The sequence below is a fragment of the Lottia gigantea genome (assembly GCF_000327385.1).
Source record: "Lottia gigantea unplaced genomic scaffold LOTGIsca_8, whole genome shotgun sequence".
NCBI classification, from domain to species: domain Eukaryota; kingdom Metazoa; phylum Mollusca; class Gastropoda; family Lottiidae; genus Lottia; species Lottia gigantea.
This window is the reverse complement of record NW_008710662.1, coordinates 3,553,615-3,573,560: the sequence shown is the minus strand read 5'-3', so window position 1 is coordinate 3,573,560 and position 19,946 is coordinate 3,553,615. Positions and strand designations below refer to the sequence as shown.

The following is a 19,946-nucleotide window of genomic DNA, read 5'->3' as shown; positions in this document are numbered from 1 at the left end:
GTAGGTCAAATAATGAGCGAGTCGATCGACTGTTTACATTTTCAACTTCCGCCCATTGAGTCTGCGCAAAGTGTTCATTGGTTTCGTGTCAGCTACCAAGTACGTCGTATTAATAGGCGAGTAAATAAGTAATTTAAAATGACCATTATTGTTTCTTGTAAATTCGAATTAAGAAATTCATTACAGAGTAAAAATTTCAAGTAACATTTAAAGGAATTTAAAGAGTAAAGAGGTAACACATGAGGCAGATATGAGCAACTTGACCATATCACATAATTTGGCAACAGTTGGGTCGCAATATATTTATAAACCAATCCAATTGTCTTTTTTAGCTGATTAAATATTCTGCAACTATTTTATCTAGTATCTAATTGCCTATTAGTTAGAATACGCAAGAATATCAAGCTAATGTAGATTTTGGGGATTATTTGGATTTTTCAAATGGCCTACCATTTTTGATTAATGAAGTGGAGAGATTTCTCTTACATAGGCCTAATGGGCATGGACTTGTTTGCTCGCCTACTTACGGTATTGAATGGGACAAGAAAGGGTGCTATACCTGCATTATGTTGAACATGGGTTTTGTTGCCTTCAGTGTCTCAATCAAAGAGCTTTAATATGGTGAGTTGCTTGCTCACTAACCTAGGTAAGGAGATTGAAGGTCGAGATACCTTCGGATTTTTCAACCCGATTTTCCCCTGTCAGTGATACAGGTAAGAGTCTAGTCGTTCAGATGGGACAATAAACCCATGCCCCGTATGCTACAGACTGTGCACGTCAAAGATCCCTCGACAGAGATGGAAAAGGGAGCAGGCTTTAGGTGCGAATAGACGAGGTACGATGTCTGGTGTGGTGGGTGGTGCTGGATTATTGAAACAGTAAAAGTGTCCGGACCCGTACCTCGTGTTTTTTCTTCTTCAATTTCCGAACTAAGTCTATTCGCGGCTTAATGCTACTGTCCTTGCAGGCTTTCCCTTATTTTTTAAATACAAATATTATTTTCTATTAAACCTCCTTAGTCTCATACTAGCGTGTTTCCCTAGCTTGAATGTTCATCTCTATGTACCCAATGTAGTAATCCTTTCGTTATTGGGTCAATTTGTTTTTTTTTAACAATATTTTTATTTCTATATTTAATGAAATTTTTACAGAAAATAAGTAAGGTTTCCCTACGTAACCTGATAGATTCAATTTGTTGCCGTATGAAAATTCGACCAAAAAACAAAACAAAGACATAGTCTACAGTGTAGTCTACAATGCCCATTCCCTAAACGAATCGCTTTTCCATGTTAGTTATACCTCAGAATTGCATCACAGAGGGATACCCCTATACCTGTAAATTTTCTAAAAATTAAATTCAAACCAAACTTATATACTATATATATCTACAAAGACAATAATCACTATATGATGTCATTAAGACTATCAAAAATTGCATATTCAAATAAAAAAAAATATTATTTCGAGAATTAAGGAAAATTAACCGGAGCAATATGCACACTTCTGGTTTTACTATCGCCAATTTATTTTAAAAATATAACGTTAAAGTGTTAGGCCCAATATGATATATTTCAGTGTAATATTTTCGACCCATTTTCTTTGCTTTTTTTATTTTTGTGTCGAGAATGTGAATATTATAAGCGACTTACTTTATTAAATATGAAATAAGAAATCAAATTTAAATCTATTACCTTGCTTGAATAATAGAAATCGACTTCGTTCATAACCTCGTGTATAGTTTTCAATCCGAAATCTACTTTGGGACAAAGTTCTCAAGCATTGTGGTGTAATCTACCACCAACTAATATTATTGATCATTTATTTTCATGTCACTAAATTTTCTTTGAAATAAAATAGTGCCTATTATTGCATGGATCTGGGAGAACAAATAGGGGACAGGCTGCCTTAATGGGGAAGGGAAACAATTTGAGAACACCTTAAGTGAGAACTACGCTATTTAAATGATTTGATTTTAAACAGATTGATAAGTCAACGAAACCAGCACAATACATGACAAACGTATAACTTCTGGTTATGGCGTCAGAGTCACAGAAAGTACGGTGGGGTACAAAAAACCTTACAATGCAAACGGAAACATCTCCAAGTCCAACATCATTTACATTACTAGCGTGTGTGACCGCCCAGAGCTTCAATACAGGCGAATACTCTTCGGCGCAAAAAGTCAATCGTCTGATTATGTCTATTTGTTGAACTTGAAGGGCGTTGTCGAACACGGTGATCCCTGATGTCCTAGAGTGTTCTATTGGGGAACATGCAGCTCACGGCAACACGTTGATATTGCTGAATCCAAGTTTGTTACGATTCTGCCGTTGTGGGGTCTGACCTTGATATGCGGATAAATGAAACCATCTAGTTGTTCTTGGAGAAATGGTAAGAATGTTGGATCGAAAGTGTATATTTTTTTGATTAAAATTCACTTTTAAAGTCATAAAGTTTCTTTTGTCCTTGAGTTTATCCTTTTGTCCTTTAAGTCTCAAATGAATTATGTAGGATTTGTACTTATGATCAGATTCATTATGATATGTTCATGAATATACTGCCAATCCTCAATCAAGTTGGATACTATATTATTTTGATATGGCCGGTTATGCTAACATCATCATGAGTAGAGGCTACATTTTGGATAGGATCAAAATAGTTAAGTTCATGATTTAAGTGAAAGGGTTAGATCTCTAACAAATCCAGCTTCCGCGATATATCGAGCTTTTAGAACCTAAAAGACATATTTTGTTATAAGACCAACCAGGTTTATTCAAGCCTCAGAAAATCGAATATGCCAAATATCACGGTACCTGGATCATAGTATTCTTTGGTAATTGGTAAGTTGAGATTGTTTAGGCAATCTTCGATGAACTTCAAAATGTAGAATTTTAGTTCGAGTAACGCTACTTGTACTTTTTTCACCAGAGTGCTCCTCCATAGAATGCAAATTGAGATGAAATGTTACTGCAGGATCGATGTCTACAGTGTATATCGATTTAGTTGGTGATAAGACAAAGTTTTGTAAGGTTTTCTTAAATTTTTGAATAATTGAGGTTATACTTCTTCAATTCATTCCATACCTAATACCCAGCTCATTGCTCTTTTACAAATCATAGATTTCATGCATGGCTTCCACCAACATCCTTGTACAATATTATTGCAATTTATTGCAGATACAACAGTTCAATAATATATGGAGGCGTTGACGAGTTACCTTAATGGGTAGTGATCATTTATATACGACATCAACCATTTATCGTAATTGTACGTATATCAACCATAGCAAATCCATTCTTAAAGCGCCAATAATAATGATTTCAATTTGGTTTTTCGTGTAGGTCCGAGTTGCAAGTCATGCGAAAGTATGATCGCAAAATGATACGGCGAGAAAATTGAGCATGAGAGCGAAAATGTTGTTAAAATAGTATCTTTGAACTTCAAGTGGTGAGCTGTATGTTCATATAGATGATGACAATAGGTAATTTAGTTCTTGATGTAAAGTGCCGCTAATTGTTAGTGTGATTATGATGGTAGACTTTAGCTTTAAGGCATATGACCCCAGTTTGAGAGTACTCATTCGTATGCAAATCTAAGTATCGTCTGTGTGTACGTTATCGTATGGGTATTTATTATAGAGAAAATGTACTTATTATCTACGTAAACATAACCAAAGTTATCTGGTCAAATATAAAAAAATTATTGTGACAAGTAGATGGGTTTTGATGCCATAAACTTGCTGATAAATGTTAATTGCACATACATATAATTCCGCTTTTTACAACACTAATGTTCTGTGATAAAATCAAAACACTTTCGACAGTTATCTATTCACTTGCTCCCAAACTCGCTAATCACAACGTTTAGAACGAATTATTTCCCTTTGTCATTTACTTTGAAGACCGCTTAACCCATTTATAACACGAAATTCCTTTGGATTTTAACTTAAAAAAAGGATTGATAGGTTGATGACACTGGCCTGTCAGGTTCCTGAGATGTAAACTTTTTTAATTTACGATTTTCGTCTTCATTAGCTTTCATCAGAATCAGTAGCATAGGAAGCAAATAATTTTTCATTTTTTTCATTTTAACAGTGTGTTTAAGGGCAATATGTTTGCATCAATCTTGTTATTTCAGTCATCTCACATTAATAACATTTATTGATTTTATTCAAACCAACCTGCTTATAACTTTAACACCATTGCATTCGTAATTTCACGAGATTGTAATTTTGAATGTTTCAAAAAGAGTTACCCCCCTTTAGCTAATAAACCAAAACCCGTCTCATTTGATCCTCAAGAAAGTAATGGGCGTATATTGTTTTCCCGCTTGGTAAACCTGAGGTATATAGGCCTACAGTATATGAAAAATGGGTATATACTGCTATACTTTTAAAGCATGACAAGAGTTTTGTCATGTAAAACTTCGACAAGGTTTAAATATATTTTGAGTGGGAAAGTTATAGAAATTGGCAACACAACGTGAAACTTGCAAAGCGGCATTAGCCGATACAGGTAATTGTCAAGGGTTCATAAAGACGAAATAGAACAAAAAGAGTGAATATTAAATACGTTGAGAACCTTACTGCCAAATTATATAGACCTGAAAATTATTTTAAGTCACCTAGGAACTCTGTCTGTGCCATTATCTATCCTAAACCCTGTCATACAAAATTACATAAAAGTTTAAATTCGAGAATTTAACCAAGATTGCATCGTTGCGCCTCACAAATGATACATACTTTTAGGTCGGTGTTTTAATTGTTTTTTTTAAATAATGAAAAAATCAATGGCGTAACGATTATTCATGTATTCATTAAAAATTCATATTTAACGGTTTTTCAGTTTGAAAATGGACAAAAGAGATTGAAGTGAGAGCGCCAGATTTTAGGTTGTCAAATCGTGGATAGTAAATGGGATAATGTGGGGGAATGTTAATATTGGCGAACAAAGACCAGTTAGTCGAGAAAATCACTGAATTTAATACCCTTTGTTATTATTGAGTATGCTAGAGAAATCCCTTCAATGATTCAACATTGCTTCTTCTTAAAGATAATATCAACCCATCTGTCGAGAATGAGATGGGGTATTTCATAGGAGTAACCTTACCAGATGGCAACAATTCAACAGACTCTTCAAAGTATTTTTTTTTTCAATTTCTATAATTATTTCTAACATTATACTGCAGCACCTTACAGCTTTTACGAGTATTCACTCAGTAATATAGGTCTGAAATAACGTAAAGCTATAATATTGTTTAAAATAAAATCAAAGTGTTTGGTTACCTTTACCTGTGGATTTCCATAAAACCACAGGTGTTTTTCTTCTATATGGGGCACGCGTTACTCGCACGAGCCAGTATATGATTGACAGTGGTCACGAGCCAGTTGTAGACGAGGGGTGGGGCTTCAACTAAGAGACAGTTACCTTTATATACCTGAATCTCTAAAGGTGTCATTTGAGCAGTGGTCATAAAGCGAGACGAGAGTTACAACTCGACATAAAGCGTGTGGAAGTAGCACACTTAATCCACGAGTCGTCCACACGAATTAGGCGCCACCAAGAAGTAACCATGTCAAGTTCTTTAGTTCCTTTGCAGGCGATTCCTGTCAGTACCAGTAACAGAGTAGTTGTCACCGGACCATGTATTTTATTGAAAACAACCACAGTAGCACAACAAGTTCGAGCTTTAAGACCTATTAAGAAACAGGAACCGTCAGATGGAAGCACGACAGAGCCAGAATTCCTCCGATGCAAAAGAAGAGCAGATTTCAGTAAACTTGGATTAAATCTTCCAAAAGTGCACCCTGTTGCGTCATCGAGAAGAAATGCTAGAGAACGTAACCGAGTGAAACAAGTGAATAATGGTTTTGATACTTTAAGGCAACGAGTTCCAAATGGTAAAAAGAATAAAAAGATGAGCAAAGTGGATACATTAAGAGCTGCTGTGGAATATATAAAGAATTTACAAGAACTTCTAGAATCAAATAACTGTACACCAGTTCCATGTGATGCTTTTAATACTAACAATGAGAATGATTACTCCACCGGAATTCCAACAGTTCCTCAAACATCTCCAGTATCATCATCACCGTCAACAGCATATTCATCATCTTCATCTTCTTCATCTACTTCATCCTTCGTATCAGTTCCATCTTCTCAGTCATATCATAGGATGTTAATACCTACAGACAATAGACAGTCCGACAGTAATATCATTCACTCTCCAGGACCTAGTGAGTGCTCAGATTCTTGTGAATCATCAGTGAGTTCCTTTGAAGAACGAGATCTAAGTGAATTTAGTACATGGATTGATGCACTATGTGGCGTCAATTTATCATGATCAGATTTGGTAAGTCATTCTCTTATCTCATAACGCTTTCAACTTTTATCGTTCATATTTCGTGATTTTTCATCAATCTGTAGTGCCCCTTGGCGACAGACTTGCCTCGATCATATTCAATAAAATTACCTTTGTAGTATTATGTCTGCAGTTGGCGCGTGTAGATCGCGCGGTAGTACTCAGACCTATTTATCATTTTGTTGAAAAAAGTGTGGTTAGAGTGTGACATTAATATTGATAGATTTAGGTGGTTCAAATAAATCACAGTCGAGTATTTTATCAGCAAGTTTATATTGCCCCCTGAATAGTACACCTTCAGGAACCACCCTAATATCGTCGAGACTTATCGATTTTCTCTCTTTATCTTAACCAATCAAACTAAATTATATTAAACGCTTGGTTTTTATTGATTTGTCGGAGATTAAAGATATTTATAAAGAAATAAATATTATACTCATTATATATCACAGGTGTTTTATTGGATAAATTCATGTTTAATTATTTTCTAACTTATTTGTTTCAAGTTGACTGAGCAAATTAATTTCATCTTCTCTCAAACGAAATTATTATTTCGGGAATAATGCAAACAAAGATATCAAAAGAATAGCATCTTCTTTGAAATTGTATGAGATATATCGATAGGAATTTTGATAACTTTGATTATAATGCAGAGTGGTATATCTGCTTGTTGAAAAAGGGGACTATATAAAGTTGAACGTATTGAAATAAAGGGTTATACATTATAGGTCACGCTATGTAGTGATTAACACTATGTCTCCCCTTTAAGTTGGTTGAAAGGCGGGGTAACAAACATCCTCTTTTCAATCACATAATAGTTTTCATCTGGGTCGTTCCCATGCTTAATAACTCTCAATATTTAACTATGTCCTAACTAGCACGTTTTAAATTCAATCACAATTGACTTGGAAATACAGTAGAGATTTGGTGATAAAAAATTAAACAAACAAAACCTTGATGTTAAAATAAGGTCCCTCGTTTTGTGTTATAAATGTTGAATACGAGAGCACTTTTACATAATGTTGTTATACTGCTATTATGTTTATATGTAACATTTTAGCACCTCTATAATTATGTTACTTATGAATTTTGTATTCTTTATCATTACAGTGACAACAAGTTTTATTGAGTGCTGCAGAGTGAATAGTGAGTGAAAGAAGAATAACCTTAAAAACCATACCCCCAGAATGTGAACTTGAACACTTTTAGATATGAATGCTGCCACACATATGAAGAGCATATTCACATATGCCTAATATAACTACTTAAAAAGCTCATGCCTGAATAAATATGGAGGTCGCTAAATTTTAAGCGTGAAATAAATCTTGAAATACTATTGACTCTTCCATTGAAAGTACGTGGCCAACCAATACGGTGCCACCACCACATCGAAATTTCTTAAATTCACAACTATAACTTTACGTTATAATATCAGTTTAAGATACATGAAACCCAATTTACTGAGTAAATGCAACAAATCATAATAAATTTATATTATATTATATGGTTATTATAATGGTCTGTTACGTCATATACGCAAATTATACATTAGTGCCACAGTACCTCATTGTCTTCCTATAATTGTTACACATGTATATTAAAGTCAAGTGCTGTTACCAATATTGGTACCATTATTATTATTATTGTTATATATTACTAGGTAGATGATCTATTTATTTTTCTATCTGTAGACTTGTTATTACCTCTTTTTATGAAGAGTACTCCACTACACTGCCAGAATTTGCATTTTATTGACCATTATGTTCCTTTTTTATTACTTCAATTGTTATATATTAATGTATATTTGATAAAAGAAAACATATTTGTACTGATATTTTGTATTTTTTTTTATTGTAACACCATCGAAGCGATGCGGTCATTGAATGAGAGTTATACAGTGCAATTTGGGTACCATCTCAGCAGACAAAACGGCTGTACCCGTCTTCCCTGATTTTAACCTAACATACTTCACCAAATCAGACGTTCCAGGGTAAATAATACCAATAATAATAATAATAATTTATTTATTTAAGTGTCACCGTCCATATATACAGAGAATAACAACAATAAAATAATTACAGCATTATAAAATGGACGCCAGCCGGCTTCGACTTATGAGACACCTTAGAATTATATCATAAAACTACATTCAATGAGACAGGTAAAACACAAATATACAAGTAAAATAAACATTATGATAAATAAAAAGGCTCAGGCTATCACAGTCGGTTTTCTACGTTCAAACATTTTAAAAATACATGCGGCAAAATATGGTAAAATTCGTTCGTTTGTCATTAAAAAACACAATTTATTTACATTATTATAAAATAAAAAATCTGGATTAATAAAACAGGCTTCGGTACATAAAACTTTTCTTATATCAGTGTATAATTTACAGTTAAAAATGAAATGCTCCTCATTTTCAATTTCCCCATTATCACATAAAAGACACTTCCTTAAGCAGAGAGGTTCGGGGGGTCTAACAAATCTACCAGTTTCAATTCTCAAAAGGAGTGAACCCGCTCTAAGTTTGGACAACACGCGTCTGTGAGCTCTATTTTTAATAATTTTGACATACGGTTCTGTTCCGAATTCAGTTTTGTACATGCGGTATGACCGGAGTTTGTTTCCATTAACATGTGTGCGGTCATTCCATACATCCCTAGACCACTGACCCACTTCCCTTTCCCATAGACTATCCCACACATCATCAATACATACAGTGTCACTTTGATCATTTAATACATGTAGTTCTCGACCGATACTTAATACTCGGTGATCCCAGGAAGACTTACGTCTACTGGCCCATTTATGTACAGTTTTACAAAGAATATTATCGTTGAGTTTAAGTCTATTCCAATATCTAAACAATTCAATCTTAACTAAATTATTACCCTTCAGCCATCCCATGTCCCCCATTGCTGCCAAATTACTACTTCTTTTGCTCAAACCAAGAAAAAATTTGCATGCGTTACTATGCAGCGCATTAATACAGTTATGTGTATTAATACCCCAAATACCAGATGCATAAGTAAATACAGGCCTGACAAGCGAGTCATATAATTTTGTGTAAACATCGTAGCTAAATCCACCAAACTGTATCGATTTGGTTTTAATCACAGCCAAAGCCCTATTTGCCGATTTTGATAACTCTTTAGCGCTGTATGAATAGTCACAGAATTCGTTCACCCACAGGCCTAGGTATTTATATGCATCTGCGTATTTAACATTTAATTCACCACTATCGCCCTAAAACACTCGTTAAATTATGGGACATGGTTTCATGGATTTTCTTCTTTGATATACATGTAACTAGACATATGGTTCTATAATACCTGCCATAAATGGACGACATACGATAAGCTTTCATATTAGCCAAGATTAGGGAACTCATGTCGACCTTCCGACTGTCTGAATCTGCGAGCAATTTTTTCTTCAACGACATCTATGAGAGCAATCACTGGATTTAGGCGACCTGAGCTCATACAAGAATCACATTTACCATTCATTGTCGACATTGTGAAGGAAACATTGAATCAGATAGTCGATCTGAATGGATGGAATCTTAGTCGATTTTTTGTCGATATGAGCGTTCACGACCTCTCTCCACTAAGTAATTGTTTATGACAAAATTGGATATAAACCTAGGTAACATTGCTTCAGTGTTACCAGATCTAGCGACAAACCATCGTTAGTGGGATTGTCAAAAACCACCGACAGTTATAATGTCTAACGATCCAATGTTCAGATTAGAAGCTCAGTTTACAAATCTTACTATCATGTTATAGAATGATAAATGTTTTAATAGAGGATATGATAGATTGTAAACAAGGTTTAATCCAACACCAATATACATTTCATTCTATCTACATACAGTGTAGTTTATACCTATCTACAGGACATTATGATTTCACTGATAATATTGGCAGTTTGATTGATATACCTTTAAACAGGCTTTTAATCTTTAAATCTATACCAGTTTTGTTGATCATTTCACAAGTTTAGGCAATCTATCAAATTTCAACCATTCTTTATCGCTTAATGACAATTCTAATAGCAACATGGATTTAAAGCTCATGTGAATATCGGTTGAATCCATTAGTCAGCATGTCAAACTAAATGCTTTTTCACCCACCCACGATGGCATGTCCATAGTATTTTGAATATTTCCGCGCCACAGGTATGTTTCTAAATCGGGAAAATATCTATCTATGACCTTGTTAGGTAAAATGACAAAGAAGAGAATTTTAAGCCATGATAAAGTCGACGATATGAAATAGAAGATTTGAAAATATCCCGTGGATTTAAGAGAAGAATGGGGTGAGTGGCCAAAATGATGGAGGCATGATGGCTAAATGAGATGTTGTTATTGTAGTTTAGAGGTAATCACCCAGGCCTAATTTCTATATTAAAGGGACAATACCAGTAGTTGAAATGGTAAATCTATGAGCTTATACTCGTCCTATTCAAATAGAAGACGAATAATCTAAATGACAATCTAAACGAGCAATTATTGAAGAATAAAGCAGATGTATATCTCCAGGTTTAGAATTCAAAATATGTATAAAATCATAAAGATAATGAATATTAAGTCATTATACTATCAGATTCACTTCACATGAAGTCTTACGTTAAGCTTTATTTTCTTTAAAAATTCAACACACTAAATTTGACATCGACTGAAAGCGAATTTAAATCATCCCCTCCCCAGGGCAAAAAACTCATATTTTTGAAGGAAAAAAAGAACTAGTAATAGAAGTGGATCTTGTCTAGATGTTACTCTAAAATGATATATATTATAGATATTGTTGTAACCTACACAACTGACAACTTGAAGCGTGGATCAAAGGAAAGGGGTGGTAGATAGTTTTAAATTTCAACATTCTTATGTGATCGTGATGCAATAGACATTAGTAGGTATTTGGAGTAGGTCGGTAGGGCACAATAAGGTCTAGACAAGGTCATTTTTTAATGATCTGCAACATCGTGTAAAGAACTTACAACCAGATTCAACAAAATAAACGACTCCTAAAAAACATTTGCACCAATTAGCAAATCACGATGTCAACAAGTAGGACAAGAATGTTTATTGACAGAAACCCCTAATTTAGTATACCACTTAATCTATACATGATATATACATATTGATATATTTGACAGACCATGCTTGTTATATCAATAATTTGACAGTGGTAAAAATAAAAACATCTTAAAACCAATAGCATTTAAGATTTTACTCCAGGTAGAAATTACCCCTTATATCAGCAAGGTAACAAAACTGTATATACATGTACAACCTTTGACATGTTTTTGATAATAACTTTCCTTGATATCTACAATTTGAAAAACCTGTGATAGTAACTACACTTAAAGCATCTGCAACATTTTAACAGTAAAAGTATTTGATATAACCCCTGCTTCCTTATGATATGCACTCATTACAAGAAACTGTCTAACAGTTGATGGATATTTCAATTTTAATAATTCTATACTAGAACTTCTCTGGAAAACCTCTGATGATTTCACAAATCTGAGAAAGAATATCACTAATTGACATCAACAATTTTGCATTTTAAATAACAATTTAAACGTTTTAGACAAAAATATAATATAGGCAGACAGATTATCGATGCTCTGGTAAATAAGATGTAAAATTTAAAACACGAATTTCGTTTTCAAAATGATCCCTGTTTAGGTATTGTGCTTCAAAATTTAAATTGGGCAGAATGCATTTCACAGAAGGTAAAATCTTAGACATATGGTGAACTAAGATAACCAAGGAAACGTACACTATGATTAGAGTAATTGACAACTAAGATAAGTCAAGCTTATTTCTTCATCATTCTACATTCATTTGTTAAACCATTCAATGAGCTTAATATTAGAAATATGGTTGGTTAGTAACCGATTTTTTGATCCAGTGAATTTGTGTGCCTAATAAAATGAGATGTGTATTGAAGATTTTTATGACCATGTAAAGACAAAGATTTTATACCTGTACAACATTTATCCTGTTATCAATAGAAATATTAAGGTGAAGCATGATCCAAAATATCAATGGCTATTTGATTAAAATGATTGGTATTCAAGATACGTCGATACTTCAAATTTACATTTTTGTACATCTTTGAGCCATTCAAAAATAAGATTGTGCAATTGAGGAAAACTGAAATTACTTATTTTCATTTGCTGTAGTTATCATTAAATGCCAAACATCAACCCTGTATCACCTATATCCTATGGTGAGGTGGGATTGCAGGCTACATGTTACAGATAGGTTCAGCAGAGTTAACGTTGAAGAATGTCTTTTTTATTCAAACTGAAATGCTTCTTCTGAAGTAAAGATCTAATTGAAATTTTAAGCATATCCAAATGATAATGTATATAATTTGAGATAATGTCAAGGGAATTCTCTAAAATTTTACAAAAAATTTTTTTATGACCATCGACTGAGACTAAGTTTAGACGTTAGATTCTATACCTTATGTTAGCAGTAGTTAGTGTCAATTGCTACAATGCCTACAGCATCATTTTTTCAACATTGGTGTTCCCATTAAGTTTAGATAGAGAACATATTAATACGGGCTAATTAAAAGTATTTGACAGTAATCAAATAATGAATAGCTACAAATCTCTTCCATTATACATTGCATTAGCTCCATTACTAATTGATCAAGCTTTAACCCTGGGGCATATCAACTATAGATATTATTAACGCTCTTTACACTTTCCATGTGTATTAACAATACAGATATTATATTGAATATTGGAAATCATAAAGGTTAGATGGTGTCAGGTGACCTATGATATTGATGACATGTTGATGACAGGTGACACACTACTGCTGCCATCTGGTAGTTACTTAGTCAATGTGAAAATTTAGTATTAGTAGTCGAGATTCCAGTACACGGTCGCTTTGTTAGTGATTGGTGGTATGCCACTTTGAAACGAGAACTTTTGGAAAGTTTTTTTTTAGTAATTTTTTAATACGCTACAGCCGTTTGTACAAAATTCTTGAATTCTTGAATCTTTAAGGAAAATCTTATTATTTCTTTGAGGTACATATCTACTGTAGATAACAATTTTCGATTTTAAAAATATAACGAAATATTAAGAAATGTTTTTATTTTCAATCAGTACAGTTACCGCAGTCAGTGATCTTTTTTAATCAGATAAATAAAGCCTGAAAAACACGATAGAAATGTTTCACAAAATAAAGCAATAAAATAATAATGGCTAAAGATTCAGCAAAGACCACTTGAACCACTGTCCACTACACCTGTATGTCCAGTTATAGCGGTCAATCACTCTGGCCATTCAATGACCAAATAACTCGTAAATCAAAGGAAATGTTCACAGGAAATTGCATGTCAAATTCAAGTGGTGTTAAAAGGGTAATGAAAAACATGTAAAATTACAATAATATTACTCTTTAACTGTTGGAACAATAGAATTTAACTGTTTTTACTTAACTTTAAATCATGTCACTTTAATTGGCGATGTAACTGAAGAGTGTCAATGTAAGAAAAATTCATCTAAATTATCGATAAAATGACCATTAAACTTCTCAACCAAATAATTCTTACGACTCGTAAATGTGTAAATTTTCTAATCGATTTCCCGAACATCTACAGTTTATATTAGAGGCTAAAGTTTATTGACCACAAAGTCGTTTTTATGAGACAAATAACAATGTCAATGTTTTTGAAGCAGTTTGGTAGAAAATAAAGGTCAAGATCGACTGTTGATCTTCCTAATATCTTCATTCTAATGCAAAAAGTGTATATTTTATTTATGTGACATATATTAAATAAGCCTGAAGCAAAGTATTGACCACAATTTAAAAGATAAAGGTCGGAAGGTATTATTTCAACCTCATTCCAATCCCCGTATTATTCATACCAGCATTTCTATTGTCATGTGGATTTTTCATTTATAACGATTTAAGCTGTATTTTACCGTTATATTTGACGCTTGTTTTGGTTAAGCCAGTTTTATTGAAACTGGTCGGTGCAGAGATGAACGTCAGGACTGACCCGGGGTCTCTATACAGACAAAACAGATCTGGACAACAATAAGGCAGATAGAGAATGAATACGACACATAAACTGTCAGATTTATACTAATATTGACACTGTAAACATTCACCATTATCTAAATTTGTCAATGCATTTTAAATGATATGATAGCCACTTCCTTACTAACTAAATATTGGAGGAGTTCTTCCTATCCTCTATTTTACATCAAAGAACACAAAATCACAAACTAACAATAAAAGTAAAAAGTTGTAGTCGAACTGAGCAAAGTGCACTATAACATAAAATATCCTTAAGGTAGGGATGCCTTAATCTACCCTATTTAAGCATTTCTATATATATATTCTTATCTGACTTGATAATTATTTTCTTATCTACCCTTTTTGTATTTTTCTGTTTATCATAAAGAAATTTTGGACTAAATATTTCGCTGTCTGTCGAAACTACTTTCTTAGGTTGGTTAGCAAAGGTGGGTTTTTGCCGACAGACGCTTCAAAGCATCAACTCAATTGTCGCAGTCGGCATAAGCAATATTTAAGAAAATTACAGGCTATATGCAACCATGATCAACCTGATGGTCACAGATGCCGAGAGCTCAGGTTGAAAATCAGATTTAATCTTGAAAAGAAAGTAGAACAAGCGAAACTAAGGGCAACTTAGTTCTCCAAAATAAGCAAGTTCCGGTTAAGTTTCTCATTATGCGCCAACATATCACCGACTCTTCACAGTTCCTTATAGCAAGGTTAAGATTGAAAAAAAAAACCGAAAGCGAGTAAGGATAACCAGTTACTTCCGGAAATTGCTTATGTCATCTAAGTGTAAAGAATAAAGCAAATAAATAATAAATTTTGTTTACTATTGAATGTTTATCTTACGACTAGATCGTGCCACAATCTTTTGATTTATTATTTTTTTGGATAAACTTGCATAATTTGATTTTTCAGTCAGTCATTTATATGCAAATGCTATTCATAAATCACGATAGAAAACAAGTTAAAGAAATGACACGACTAAGCTACTATTCTTATCAAAAACCATTGACTCAAACATATTTTACACAACAATACACCATATAATACAACTAAATGTGTATTACTCTGTTAATTTATGCAAATTATTCACTTTAAATTATTCATATTAGCATATTGTAGTACACATCACTTATATTAAACACTATAAAATATAGTTCACTATACAAGTATAGTCCTTCAATACTATTAAATGCACAAGTTAAGTACTATTAATGCACAATAATTATGTGTTTTGTTCGTGAGGGAAGAAAGGAAGGCGGAGATCGGTTCGCGCCACTTTTAGTAGGCTGTTGTCACGGATTATTGCCCTTGTCTCTATTCTTATTGAAAACAAATGTTCCATAAAATAAGGGGTCAGTATTAAGAAGCATGGCATGTCAATTAGTACTAAGTTATATTCTTATTATGTCTCTCTCATTGTTCATATTTATCATTGACAAATTGAAAACTTCTTATTCGTATTGACCTAATGGTCAAGTTTGGCCTTCGGTCATCTTGACCACTTTAAGCCAGATGGCTGCAAAATGTAATGTACAGGTATCTTTATTTGCAGATTTAAATCGCCCAGAATTCTTTTCTTTAGGAGCTGGCATTTTGATAACCATCATGTACTTTACAATATTTTAAAAACAAAATCCTTCTAAAACATACTTGATTTTTTTTTTCATTTCAAAAGCTAATCCCCTTTTAATTGCCCAGATTGGCGAAAAATAAAAATTTACCCTTGCAAGTGGTTGATTTCTTTATGTCCAAATTCTGACGATAAAATAATTGAAATAAAGCGGTGTGGACCTCATGTCGATTGTCAATGATGTTATTACATCGTGAGATAAACAATACAGTACAGCAAGAGTCAGTGTGTCACTGTGACTCACAGTCTATATGACACCTTATTTTAGGTATATGATATATTGTCATTATTACATTAAGATTGTTTTTATCACGATACACTATAATATAATACTATTTAATGGTACTAGTCTAATATTAGTCTAAATAGATTAACTAGTATTAACTACATGTTTCATTCAATTCAGACTCGTCTCCTACATTCAACTCTCATATATCACAGAAGTACACGTAACATGTGTTGATGATTACATACAGAATGAACATTTTGATATTCAGTTTTTATTTACATCAGTATACATTTCGACATTTAGTCATCAATACGGAATATTATGGCAAATTGGTACCATTATAGCCAATGGCCAAAAGCATAGGATTTCAAATCAGAAATCGTATAGTCATTCCCAGATTTGAAAAGAAGTCTTGCAAAGAATAATGGTTTCTTGGTTTCAGCTGGAATTTTAATTAAAGGCGCCCTGAAGATTGTAGTCTCACCAATACAGACTAAGTACAAGATGATTCTAAAAGGAACTTAACTCAAATAACTAATAACGAGTAACTTGAAGGTTTACACTTAAGAACAGGTTATAAATGAAAATGCTCTCACAAGATGAATAACAAGTGATAATTCCGAGGTTCTTACCAACAATAACAAATAAATAACAACTGATCATTGGAGGGTTCATATAAAGAATCTAGTGTAGAATGTATGCTTCCCGCTGGAGAGCGCCACGTCAACAAGCTGTAATTGCAAGGTTTATGGGAACGTGGTTATTTTAAGAAATCGTACGAGTAACATGTACACATGCCCACATTCGATAAAAGGTATGAGAGTATTGCACAATGAAAGTTCTTCTTGTTCGGTGAACTTCATTTAGATCTAGAAGACCTGCCGATTCAAAAGCCACAATTCGGATTTACAGCTGCAACTCTGGAACTAACGACAACGCGTAGGATTCAAAGCAATATTTGCATGATAAACATTTTCTTGATTATGAAATACCAAGACATAAAAAATCTTAAAGAGTATGATTTCAACCTTATAATATTTCAGATGCACAAAGATCACTGTATTGACCTTATCACTTCTGCAATTTGTTATAAAAATTCTAAAACAAATTGCGAAAAAATGTTGACAGGCGCCATTATGAGATATAACTAATAGGTAATATATAATATCAGTAACATTTAGTATTTCTACAGAAAAGTCAAAGATGTAATTCTATCAGTGTATGATGTAGATGATTAATGAGCCAAAATGACTATATATTGTTCGATGGTTGTATATAAACTGTCGATAAAGTACAATATAATATCATTAAATGTTTCATATATCCCAACAGCCCTATGTCAGTCTATGCTTTAAGATGGTCTTACCCCCGTTTCTTTATTATTTAATAATTCAGATACAATAATTTTCTAGAATCAAAAACTCAACGTCTGGTTCTCTTGCAGTTGAACAATAACTGATTAATAACTTCCGGTATAAGGGTATTATAGTTGAACAATTATGTTAAGTGAGAATATTGAAAATTAATAAACTCTTTTATTCATAACTTCAAATGTCAACTGCCAGTACTTTATAAGAAAATATGCAAATACAAGCATACAAATGTGCTCAATGACTCGGAAAAGAAATTGTTTCCAAACGATCAACTTCTTTTGAATTGTCAAATCTCGTTTATTTACTTTTAGAGGGAATTTGTGTCTTTTCCAGAAAATGATATTTTTTGACAGTGGGGATTAAAGACTGACCCTCGAACTATTTTGTAGCGTGTACCGCTAAATTCACAGTTAAATGAATAAAAGGGTTATGACCTATTGTACCACGTGATTTTTTAATGAATGGAATAAAACGTCGTGTGAAATTTTTCCATATTAAAATTAACCAAAGTAATATTTTTTACTGACCGTCGTGAGAATGGTCTCTTTCAGTCAATGAAGGTATTGTTCAAAGTAGCTATTGAAACTTGATCAATAGTCGTGATGTAAGAGTCAACTGACCGTAGTCGCGATTATCTTGTAATAGGATTAAACACTCCTATGATAATTCAATTAATAAAACATTGCCTATTGATAAGTTTAAATCTGTATTAAAAGGCCATATGATGGCTAGTTAAAGAATTAAGCACTGAATGGGGGTGTTAAGATATCTTTTAAATGATCAAGTATGCATTTTAGATTTCAAGATCTTGAACATGGTCTTAGCAAATAAATCAATTACTTTGAAGAGATTTTTTCTTCTTTTTTTCATTTGACGTTGTAATTTAGTACCCATATATTTGCTCTGTCTCAAATCACTTAGCAGTTAGTTTTCCAAAAAAAGAGTCTTCATAGGGAAGTTTTAATTGAAATTATGAGAGTACATATGCATAAATTTGCAGATGGTGGTTGGAATTAAGGGATAAGTTGCTGCCCTTGGTTTCGTAAGAACGCACCAATTTTGCCCCGAAAAACGATAAAAAGGATGTTTGCACCAGTTGTTAATATCTCTGCGTAAAATGTGTGAATAGAACCGGGGACGAACGTTCATGATTCTGTACAGACGTTTTTATAACTCATAAACGCTGTTATAGGCTATGGTTATGTTTCTCTGCAAAACATTTTCTATAGATCATGAAAAGGTTCCTTACGTATAATTGTTTCATTTTAAATGGATATTTCAACTTTAAGCATGTTTTGAACAAGGTATTGACCAGAATTGACGCTTGACATTAGCTATAGATTATCATATCTTTTCAGTCGTATTTTCACTTTTAAAAATTCTCAGCATGTGTTTAACTTTAGTTAACCTAAAAACAGTATGCCTGGCGACTACGATAGAAATTTGTCAAATTCTTAAATTTTAGAGGTGCTAATTAAGACGTGAAAGTTATAATTTTCTCTGAATTAATATTTAATGCCACCCTTGTATCTGCCAGTAGACATATAATCATGTCATATGAATGTCCTAAGGTGATGAGTGGACAATGGCTATCCGAGTGTCAGTGGTTAGAACACATACTCATATTGGTCAGTCTTTAACCGATTTTTGTCTGGACACATCATTTTCACACCAATGTGGACAAAACCTGATTGACCACGTCCTTTATCATTATCGCTTTATTTATTTATTTTAGTTGAAGAAGGTGAATAAACATTAATAGAAAAGTTCACAAATAAACTTATCTGATAGAAACTAGTGTTTAAATAGAGTAATCATACCTCAAGTAGATAATTATCATTACAGTTCTTTACAGGTTTAAATCACTTCACTACTTGATAATTACTAGTAAAATTATAATAATATTATTTAATGATTTTACCACACACAGCATGGTTTAATTTGAAGGACAACTAGAATCACCAGAGAAAGTTATCACAAATTGAGTGAGAATGCTGTCTTGAAATCACTAGAAATTGCAAATGAAGGTTGTACAAAGAATCGAATAATGACCAGTATAGAACTGAAAGGCCACAATCAGTAACCATCAACAGCACCCGGGAATGTTCAGAAGAAGACTATTTACAAGAAAACTTGCTAAAGCAATTATAACTTGCAACATGGGATTCTCTGCATATTTATTAGACATTGTATTTGGCTTGAAATTTCATCCAAATTATTGTAGCACTTAAGAAAGAACGTAGCATGACAAAACAATACTGAAACATTAAATGGAACAATACAAAC

The 19,946-nt window shown here is 33.0% G+C and overlaps 1 protein-coding gene across 1 annotated transcript; it reads left to right on the top strand.

The window, feature by feature from the left end:
* Window positions 1-5,736: 5,736 nt before the first annotated feature.
* LOTGIDRAFT_79694 (hypothetical protein) lies at window positions 5,737-5,991 on the top strand (the record flags this gene model as incomplete). Its single annotated transcript, XM_009066792.1, has 1 exon — window positions 5,737-5,991. A coding segment is annotated over one exon (255 nt), but the record flags the coding sequence as incomplete, so codon positions are not given.
* Window positions 5,992-19,946: the final 13,955 nt, after the last annotated feature.